Below are 11,040 nucleotides of genomic sequence, written 5' to 3'. Positions count from 1 at the left end.
TTCTACTTGTTAATTACAAATTACTCATTATTGTTGGAATAGAGGGTCCTAAACTGTGAACTGAGTATATGCACAACCTTACAACTTGTGCATTTTCATAACTTGTATTTAGGCAGCATTTCTGGAACAAATCTAGTGGTACATTGTTATCTATGACAAATGATGAAATCAGGTGATATACTTTTAAAGAATACAGTTAATAACAAAATTAATTCCTAATCATATATTTAAAGTGAAAAATCTTTTATTTTAGAGCATCACATGGAAATTATTCCCTATCTATTTTTCACAGAGATCTTGATGATGATAGAAGTTCAAATGATGTAACTTTTCCATTGACAGTTTGATTTAAATAGTACTACTGAGTTACAATATTCTCCAAAAGACTTCTTAGAACAAAAGCTATTAAAATTTCCATTTTTTAAATGAGGGAAATAAATTATCATTACTTTCAGAGATACCGCTAAGCAAAACGTCAATTGTTTTCATTTTATATTTGAATTTTAATTCCTCTTTATAGAAGGAAACATCAAAACTAGAACAATAAAAAAACTTTTCTTGGAGTGTAGAACACAGTGATAACCATGAAGAAGAAAAAGGACAATCATGCTAGTAATTCAACAGAATTTCAAAGTCTGAAATATTTCCCATAAAAATCAGGAATAAAGTAAGTAAGTTTTGAAAACATCAAGAATATGAACTCATAAACAGTAGCATATGGGTGCTCTACGAAAGCAGATACATCCACCAAAGACAGTAGAGATCTTATTATATATAGTATATGGTCTCTGCTTAGATATGAAACATGCTGAAAGGATTTAACTTAATTCAGAGCTTAGAACATGTGACACTTGGGAATTATCAATTAAATCAGTTTAGGCAAAGAAACCAAAAACAAGGATTTTAAAAGCTGCAATTATCAGAGAAAAATACTTTAAAACTTTTCCCAACATCTACTAGAGACTGGAATTCTTCCCTTTGAATCTACTTTAAAAAAAAATCTATACTAGATTGTGATTTAAACAAAGAGATGAAGGAGTCTACAGATTAAGGAAAATAACTGAAGTAAAGTAGGCATGAAGTGGGGACTTATTAATGCAAGCTTTATAATCTTAGTAATTACTCAAAAGGCCCAGCTCTACAGAGGACAACTACTTGTATTTCAATCTCTGGCAGTTACAAACACATGCCAAAAGGAAACAAAAAGGCAAGAGACAAAAACAGAACAAAAGATATTCTAAAGGACTAACCAAAGAAGAAAGCAGGGAAAATGATGACAGAAGGGACAGAAAAGTTTACAAACAGACTGGCTTTTTCTTTTTCTGCTTGTCCTTATCCTTTGCTTCTCTCTCCCGTTTGGCAAGTCGCCTCTTAAATTCTTCTGGCATTTTTTCATAACAATGTTTGCAGACTGGTTTGAGATCAATTTCAACAAATTTATCCCTTTGAGCAGGACAAAGAAGGAACAGAAGAAACAACATAAAACAATTAAAGGAAGAACCTTTACTTTCAGAAGTCTACACAGAAAGAATAAGGAATCAAATAATTATTTTTAAGAGTACTATATTTTTAAAAATGTTACCCCAAAGTTTTTGGTCTTAGGATTAACACAGGAGTAAACTGTAGACTTACTTGAGTGTTAATTTAGTGTTGCAGGTAGAACAGGCAAAGCAGTTCACACACCAAGCCTTATTCAGAGCAGAGACCACTGGAGAAAGAGTAAAGACACGTGGTCACACATCTTGGCGTGGAAAGTGGCAGAGCTGACACCTTCAACTCAGACAGAGCTAAGGTTGCCACCACGACACTTAGAAGAGGTTCTTGAGAATTTCTTTTGCAAAGGAATCACAGTGCCAATAATTTTTGGTTTACTGAATCAATCCAAATAATTAATTAAAGGCCATTTTTCACATTACTAAAAAAAACTGAACACTTATGTCTTCCGTGACTGTAGGGTTCATCTTAAGGAAGATTACCGTTACCATTTCCATCTTTATTTATAGTTAAAACTTTTCTCCCTTCCTTTAGACTATCCTGTGAGGCACATAAATAGTATGTCCCATGCCTTCCCGCCAAAGCTTGCCCTCACGCTCCGTGCACAACGCAGTGTCTATTTAGCATGCATTATGTCACTCAGATGAGCCTTTTTTGGCACAAGGCCTGCCTACCAGCATAGTTGCCACCATCATTGGTCCAACAAGGAAATATGGACTAGATAAGTAATTAAAAAACAATCCAGACGTTAACTTATTTGCCTGTCTTCCAAAGCTGACAAAAAGGAGAGCGTCCTTTGACAGCTTCTTTCACCTGACCACTATCTCATGTAGGAGGGAGCTAAGTTTTATTTTCTTTGGCACTAAAGATTGCTCTCCTGAACTAATCCTTTTGCAAACCGCATCATGGGCAGTGTTTCACAAAGTATTTCCCAGGTTGGGTTTTCTGACAAAACCCATGAAGCATGCTGAAAACAGGAATGTTTAAAACTTTGCCAGGAAGTTTCTGGCAGAATTGTGCTAGCAGCTATTAGCAAACACAGCTGCTTCCTTTCTGACCCAGTTAATCAGCCCTGCCTAATTACAACACAAGGCTGGTAAGTCCTAGAAACATCTATAGAAAACTGCCAGGTTTTAGCGTCTGCACGGTTAAAGTGACTGTTGCTAACTACCAAGGTAGAATAAGCCGTTCCTATTAAACACTGCTCTATAGCTTCCAAGTTCTATAAATCCAGGATGGAAATAGAAACAGATCTCAAGGTTGGCCAGGAACAGTTCTCACAATACCTACTGTAATGTGCCTGAGGCACTGCCCTAAAGTATTATCATGAAGGAGTAACAAACCCAACTTGGACAATATTATCATCTCTACTATGGATTACTTGAGAAATATGCCAAACAAAGAGAAAAAGTAACTGATAATGGTCAAATGCCAAATAGTAACCAATCTCAACTTTCACATTATCCAATTGTTTTTGTGTCAAAATGATGACATATAAAATCCCTACAGATACTTACCATCACCTTCTATAACACGGTTGCAGTGGAAACAAACATCACCAAATAGCTGAAAATGAAAAAAAAAAGTGGTAAAAATTCAAGATATGTTAGAACTAAGGTTTAGAATACCAAACATTTAATACATTTTCAGTTCTTTCTACCACTTAAAAACAAACAGCTGGCTACCTAGATCCAGAATCTACCATTACTAGAGAAAATGAATAAAGTTCATTGACTAGTTTTTACCTTTTACAATGAAGATAATTTACTTTTCATCACTATCAATACCCAAAAAAAGGCTTTGGAAATGTTCCAGATTTAAGGAAATGACAACCCTAGATTGGCTCCAGTACTGGAGTGGAAAAAAATGATTCAACGATATTATGGGTTTAAGTGACAAAACTAGAATAAATACAATAAAGTATTATTTCAATACTGATTACGATTATGCGAGAGCACGCCATATTCTTGGAAAATATAAAATTGAAGTATTTAGGGGTAAAGGGCCATGGTGAACTTATGAAATACTTCAGAAAAAAAAAATGTGTGTGTATGAATACATACATTTGTATATGAAGATCCATGTGTTAATATATTAAGTGTGTGCTTTTACACAGAATGAGCACATGCAAATGATGAAGTAAAAGGTACATAGGTATTCTTCATATATTTATTTTACAACCTTTATACTGACTTTGAAATTATTTCCCAAATAAAACATTAAAAAGTGATTTCTATAGTCCAATGTACATTTTCCAAGAGACTTCCTTGTAGCTAAAATATTAAGGTCAAATTTGTGTAAGTATATCTAATATCCAATGAGTATGATCAATACCTGGTTATAGTGGGTTTCACAATATGCCAGGCCTTTCCTTTCATAATGTCGATGTCCAAGAAATGGCTTTTCACACTTGGCACAAACAAAATGCTGAAAAAAATTGCTAGAGGTCATTTTTGAACTGCCATATTTTATTTATTTAATAAAGTAAAATCCAAAGTTAAACTATCCTCAGAGAAGACACATGAAAGTTTGAGGTAGTTATTTCATTTGGCCAGGGGTAACCCTGTGACACTTTCAGTCTTAATTCAGGTGTCTTGAGTTTTTAACAGGTTACTTTAAGATATATAGCCTTTTATTTATTTATTTATTTATTTTTAAATAAATATTTATTCTTTTTGAGAAAGAGACACAGAGAGCAAGCAGGGGAGGGGCAGAGAGAGAGGGAGACACAGAATCGGAAGCAGGCTCTAGCCTCTGAGGTGTCAGCACAGAGCCCGACACGGGGCTCAAACTCCCCAACTGTGAGATCATGACCTGAGCTGATGTCGGACGCTTAACCGACTGAGCCACCCAGGCACCCCTGTTTTGCAGATCTTAAAAGCTGGAGGCTGAAGTTGGGACTACTAAAATAACACACATCAAAGCGCTGAGTCAAATCTCACCCAGGCGCTCCAAGATATATAGCCTTTTAAAACAACACAGAATGAGAAAAGAGGTCAACATGTTAATATCATCTATAAGAGAGGGGCTGCTGCTAGATATGGTCCATGAGCCTTCCTGCTTCAAGAAGGATTTAAGAACAAAAAAACACACCCTGTATCATTATTGAGAGATCACAAAAGCGTGGATATTCTATATTCTTAATTTTCTACAAAGTCATTTGTCTTGAAAATGTCATTTAATCTTTAGAATTTCATAATCTTGCCAGCACCTCTAAATGATGGAAATTCAAAAGTATTGGTTACCCCTCCACCATTTACGACTCACCTCCACATGCCACTGCTTGCCCATGGCATTCACAACACGCCCTTCAATGGGCCGTCGACAAGCACCGCAGATAGGAACCCCCATTTTATCATGGCACGGCAGACAGTACAGCTCTCCTTTCAGCTCCCGGGCATCAGCTGTCAGCTCCTTCCTGTCCATGAGAAAGATACCCAACTTTCTTTCTTTCTTATTTATTTGAATAAATACTACTACCAAGAGAGAAAAACAGGCAACTGAGGAGGCTAACACACTTTTTAGCAGGTTTCTGAAGATCTCCCTGTAACAATCCCCATAACCTTTTTCTCCCTCTTAGTAGTGCTCACAGTAACCTAAATGAATAGGCTTGAACGGGTTTAAGATTCCTATCAAAACATCAATGTCATGCAATAATGATAAAATGTACACACAAGTAAGATATATACCATCACATTGATCATATTTATCACCTCCTTGTCTATGATCACATGATAGTCCTTTGGTCTTTCCGAAAAAGCTAGAGAAGAATCATCACAGTGCTCGGGACAGACTTGGTGATGTTATCTTTACAAAATAACTGAGGTCTAAAGTTAGCTCCATTTACTAACAACTATTTAAACTGTCACCAGCTTTTAAATTACAGGTTAAGTAAAAATAAAAGAAATGCCCAGATCTTTCCTCCCCACAAATGCTTAAGTTCACTATTATTTTCAGTCTTCTGCATCAATAAACATTTAGGCAGAGGTGGCCCCAATTAGCCAAAATGACTAGTTTATATTTCATCTGTTTTAAGTAATTCTCCAGAAATACTAATGACAAATGAACAGAGAAAAATTCCACCAAAGACAAATAGGCAAGAAAATGGGATAAGGTACAAACTAATATAATCACAAAATAGATGAGGTGGTTATACTCATAGCACAAAGCAGCTTTCTTGATTTTATCTTTTTTATTTTAAAATTTTTAATGTTTATTTTTGAGAGAGACAGAGACAGAGCACAAGCAGAGGAGAAGCAGAAAGTGAGGGAGGCGCAGAATACGAAGCAGGCTCCAGGCTCTGAGCTGTCAGCACAGAGCCTGACGTGGGGCTCAAACTCACAGACTGTGAGATCATGACCTGAGCTAAAGTCAGATGCTTAACCAACTGAGCCACCCAGGCGCCCCTCTTTTCTTGATCTTTAGCTTACCTTATCTTGTCCACCCCCACTAGAATTTAGCATGTATGTTCAAACTGATTATATATATATAATTTTCCTATTAAATTTTTAGATAGCAAATTTAAAAAATCATAGTTGAATAATTTATTGTAATTCTTTGAAGAAAAAAATTCTCGTTAGAATAAAGCAAAATTAAATAAATGTAGTTTAAGATATTTTAAGATAACACCCTCATCATTATTACTGTAAAAGTTTTTTTTTTTATCTTGTATTGGAAAAGCAGTGATCGAAAACAGTTTTTGGGATAACTGAGGATATTTTACCACTGACTAAATATTTAAAGGTATGTATATATATGTTACATGTCCACACACACACACACACACAAACGGTGTGGGGAGAGCGTGCTGGACACACTCAAATGTGGCAAAACGTTAAGTGATGAAACTTAATGATGGGTATATTGGCATTCTTCATATTATTCCCTTGACTTCTTTATAGGCTTAAAATGTTCTAGATTATAAGGTAGAAAAAACCAATCTGGTGTGCTGGAGTAAAAGATATAGAAAAATGTGATGTTTTATTTCATTTCCACAATTTGTGCAAATAAAAAGGGAAGAAATTGCAGTACCCGCAGTTGGCACAGTTGAAATGGTCTGGATGGTAAGGGTCATTCTTGAATATCAGCGGTTGCTCATCGATGATGGCGTGGCATTTCTGGCAGATGTATTTTCCAAGGCCTCTGGCTTTCTCACGATTATGACAGGGACGACACAGATGTCTAAACAGAGCCAACACATTTTTTAGAAACTTAAGTTTTAAATCTGAGGTTCTAATAATTAAAAATAAATATGCTTCTCATATCTCTGAAGTGAATCATTAAAAAAAATCACTCGGCTTAACAGTAGAATCAAGGCACTACTTTTTACCTGAATATTTATTCCAACCCAAGTAATCCAACTGAAACTCCCTCTTAAGTATGTATCCCCCTTTTTTTGGCCCAGGGACACAGAAATTCTAGGGGCCTCTCCTAACAGCCACCAGATGAGCCAATATACACTGCAGTCTTGAGTCCCTATACCTTAAACTCACTGCCTGAAAGCACCTTCTCACAGCTCCAGGGGAAAACAGGCATGACCTTGCAGTAGTTACTTCTCCACCCACACCTGACAAGGGTGGAAAACTCCTACCTCCCAGCATTCTTGACAAACCCAATATCTGCCAGAACTTCCTGGCAGAGGTCACAGAGGAAGCACTCAGGATGCCAGCTGTTATTCATGGCTTTGATAACTCGGCCAATGATGAATTCACCTGTGGGGAAGTAACACACAAAGGACGTCCAATGTGCATTTTATTGTTAAAAGCAGTAAAGAGAAACACATAAGGAAAAAAAAAACACATTTAAACCTTTCTCCACAACTAGTGACTTTCTATACATGTATTGACCACAGTAAGCACTGAATTAGGAAAAAACTGTATTTCATCTGAGTCCTTGGTTTTGATTCTCTAGTCATATTTTTGGGCTGTCTTATCGTATCTCTGAATCTGGTTTTCCTTTTCTCCATGATACACAGGGCCCTCTTGAATGCCTTTTGTTCATTTCTGGTCATCACTGACACAGCACATTTTCTTTTTTTTTCTTTAAAAAAATTTTTTTTATAGTTTTTATTTATTTTTGAGACAGAGAGAGACAGAGTATGAGCGGGTGAGGGGCAGAAAGAGAGGGGGACACAGACTCTGAAGCAGGCTCCAGGCTCTGAGCTGTCAGCACAGAGCCTGACACGGGGCTCAAACCCACGAACTGCAAGATCATGACCTGAGCTGAAGTCGGACGCTCAACCGACTGAGCCACCTAGGCGCCCCTCACCACATTTTCTTGAAACCTATAATTTCTTCTTTCATTAAACTTTAGAACATTCTACTCAGTTTCTCCAATTTCTGAAGACCTTCTAGTAGAGCTGTTAGCAACCAGTGAGGTGGCTAAATTGTAAGCAAGTTAAACACTTGTGTCACACACAGCAATCCTTAAGCATGTGAGGCACCCCTCCAATGTCTTCCCTGTCTCTCTCCTGGCAACCTCAAAAGTGAGTAGTTGAAGGATGAATTAACGTGGGACAAGAACATTCCAAAGGATCATCAAATAAATGTCCTAATCAATCCCAAACAACTTTACACTAGATGTCCTTAAAAAATCATTTCTCTCATTCTCTTAAAAAAATAGTTTTGATATTCTTCCAGTTTGTTATATATCACTGATAAGGAAAAGGATGAATAAGTATGTACCTGAATGCTATTTATAATGAGTACTAAACACCATATCCACCACTGACATAATTTTGAGACTCACTTTTTACTTTGCCATTCAGCAGTAGAACTTACCACACTGATGACAGCAAGGAGCAAAGAGCATCTGAAAGTCATGTTCACAGTACTTCCTTCCTTCAAACTGAAATAGAAAGTACCATCAGCTTGTACACATGAAACAATCACAGGATGAATATAATTATTCTGTGGAGACATATGGAGAGATGTTTTTGAACTAAGAGCTCTGCCCTAAGAATTATAATTCTACTGAGATTTTAAAAAACAGATGTACTTTTGGACCTTCTTCCCTAGACCTACCTGCATACGGGTACAGGAAAGATACACCAAACAACTGACATGGAAGCTGGTATTATGGCTCCAGAGTACAGTGACTACCCTCTAATGATGCTGAATTGTTTCCTAGCTTGCAGACTCACCTTCAGGAATCTGATGGGAGCTGCGGACTTCTCTCCCTACAAAATATGCATATGCACACAAACCCTTTCCCACTTTTTTTAGGTTGATATCTGAAATGTTGTACTATAAACTTAAATATTTACAAGGGTAGATATTCTAGTATATTATAGATCTAAACGTTTTAAAATGAGGCCAAAACCTATTAAAAATATTCTATTTTAGGGGCTCCTGGGTGGCTCAGTCAGTTAAGCATCCGACTTGCGCTCAGGTCATGACCTCGCAGTTTGTGGGTTCGAGCCCCACATCGGGCTCTGTGCTGACAACTCAGAGCTTGGAGCCTGCTTCAGATTCTATGTCTCCCTCTTCTCTCTGCCCCTCCCCCACTCATGCTCTCTCTCTGTCTCTCTCTCTGTCTCTCAAAAAATAAACATTAAAATTTTTTTAAAAAATTCTATTTTAATAGTTGGAAAATTCATATCATCCACTTTTCTCCTTGAATTATTTCCATTTCATTTCCCACAACGTTTTATCTTGGTGTGATATTTTTTCCTAAATTCTATACTAAAGTCTTTAATAGATCACCCTACCATTAAAATGTAAATAATGAAACTTTAAAATTTGTTTTATTACCTGAACCCATAAATCTCTAAAAGCTAAAAACATTCTTTTTATTCTAGATTAAGTTATTACAATGATTATTAGTACACAAATGGTTAAAACATGAATATGTTTACAAATGTCAAACTTTTCTTTCCACTATTTGTTTCACTTGAAAAGCCTATCTTAAGGCACCTGGGTGGCTCAGTTGGCTAAGCATCCAACTTCGACTCAGGTCATGGTCTCATGGTCTGTGAGTTCGAGCCCCGCGTTGGGCTCTGTGCTGACAGGTCAGAGCCTGGAGCCTGTTTTGGATTCTGTGTCTCCCTCTTTCCCTGCCCCTCCCCCACTCACACTCTATCTCTTAAAAATAAACATTAAAAAATTTAAAAAAAAAAGAGAGAGAGAGAAAATCCTATCTTAATGATATACACAGGGCTCCCCTTCCTCTCAAAATTATTCCATGTAACCATAGATTAATAGGACTTACTACTGGGAGAGTCAAGGTTCAACATGAATTTCTATTTTGGGGGCTGCTTTTACCCTCCTCACATACGTAAATCATGGGAATTGTAGCATGTCTCCCCTTGAATCTTTGAGCTCCTTACAATGTTCAAATATCACATATTGTTTGACTATCAAAATCCATTGTTAGTGATGTAGCAGTAGTCAACTCATCTTGGTCAATCATGGAAATTAGCTGCAGATTTAGCTCAACTTATTGAACATATTCACGATAGCTTAATTTGCAGACCAGCCAAAGCAGATTTATTCTGTGCCAGAAAAAGGCTTACTTCATTTTGAAATTCAAATGGACAAACTCTAATACGTTTAACAAATCTGTTTAAAAAAATTTTTTTAATGTTTATTTAATTTTGAGTGAGCAGGGGAGGGGCACAGAGAGAGGGAGACACAGAATCTGAAGCAGGCTCCAGGCTCTGAGCTGTCAGCACAGAGCCCGATGTAGGGCTCAAACTCATGAACTGTGAGGTCACAACCTGAGCGGAAGTAAGATGCTTAACCAACTGAGCCACCCAGGCTAGACATCCCCATTTATAAAAAATTTTTATTAATGTAATGAATCTGTTTTAAAAAGTTAGAAACAGATGATCATAAATTGATATGCTGTATTACCCAGTTCTCTGTCATAATGCACTGTGGGTAGCCCCAAGCAGAAGTTATTTACGAAGTAAATATGTTCCTTTACTGGATGTTACATACATATATCGAAATCAGATATTTAGCTTTTAGCTGTAATTAAAAAAAGAAATCAAATATAGAGACTCAGAAACAACTTCACTGATTTAGTTGGAAACGATAAACTTTTTTACCGGCTACCCTAATCTTAATCCATGGGGAAAGACTGGTCTCAGAACTGTTGGTATAGCTTTATTTTTTTTTAAGATTTTTAATTTTGTTTATTTTTAATTTTGAGAGATTGTGAGTAGAAGGGCAGAGAGAGGGCAATAGAGGAGCTGAAGCTGGCTCCACACTGACAGCAGCAAGCCTGATGCAAGGCTTGAACTTAAGAACCGTGAGATCATAACCTGAGCCAAAGTTGGATACTCAACCAATTGAACCACCCGGGTGCCCCTGGCCATGTAGCCATGTAGGTTTAATAGCAAAGACTGGTTAATAACAATGCATCACAACATTTTCAGTAGGAAAACTGAATGTTTTGTGTACCATTTGTGTGTGTGTGTGTGTGTGTGTGTGTGTGTGTGTGTGTGTCAGGTTCATTATAGTTTTTAAAATCAGTACTTTAAAAAAATTTTTTTTTAAGTTTATTTATTTTTGTGAGAGAGAGAGAGGGAGAGAGAGTGAGCAT

The 11,040-nt window shown here is 36.8% G+C and overlaps 1 protein-coding gene across 6 annotated transcripts in view; it reads right to left on the bottom strand.

Annotated features, from left to right (window-relative positions):
- LIMS1 (LIM zinc finger domain containing 1) overlaps nucleotides 1–11,040 on the bottom strand; it is a 123,263-nt gene that overhangs the window by 3,657 nt on the left and 108,566 nt on the right. For 2 of the 6 annotated variants that reach the window (XM_077768555.1, XM_077768554.1), the window contains exons 3-10: nucleotides 8,274–8,340; nucleotides 7,085–7,205; nucleotides 6,526–6,675; nucleotides 4,762–4,912; nucleotides 3,829–3,921; nucleotides 3,012–3,060; nucleotides 1,633–1,708; nucleotides 1,099–1,443 (exon numbers count right to left, since the gene is read on the bottom strand). In XM_077768555.1, the coding sequence (XP_077624681.1) occupies nucleotides 1,296–1,443; nucleotides 1,633–1,708; nucleotides 3,012–3,060; nucleotides 3,829–3,921; nucleotides 4,762–4,912; nucleotides 6,526–6,675; nucleotides 7,085–7,205; nucleotides 8,274–8,340 (855 nt within the window). In that variant the 3' untranslated portion in view covers nucleotides 1,099–1,295. Of the gene's footprint in view, nucleotides 1–1,094; nucleotides 1,444–1,632; nucleotides 1,709–3,011; nucleotides 3,061–3,828; nucleotides 3,922–4,761; nucleotides 4,913–6,525; nucleotides 6,676–7,084; nucleotides 7,206–8,273; nucleotides 8,341–11,040 lie in introns of those variants that run through there. The other 4 variants (XM_077768553.1, XM_077768551.1, XM_077768550.1 and 1 more) reach the window with 3 other exon arrangements.

The sequence above is a fragment of the Crocuta crocuta genome, unplaced genomic scaffold (genome assembly GCF_008692635.1).
Source record: "Crocuta crocuta isolate KB4526 unplaced genomic scaffold, BGI_CrCroc_1.0 scaffold788, whole genome shotgun sequence".
In the NCBI taxonomy this organism is placed as follows: Eukaryota; Metazoa; Chordata; class Mammalia; order Carnivora; family Hyaenidae; genus Crocuta; species Crocuta crocuta.
Note: the sequence above shows the minus strand (reverse complement) of the source record. Positions and strands in the feature narration are given on the sequence as shown.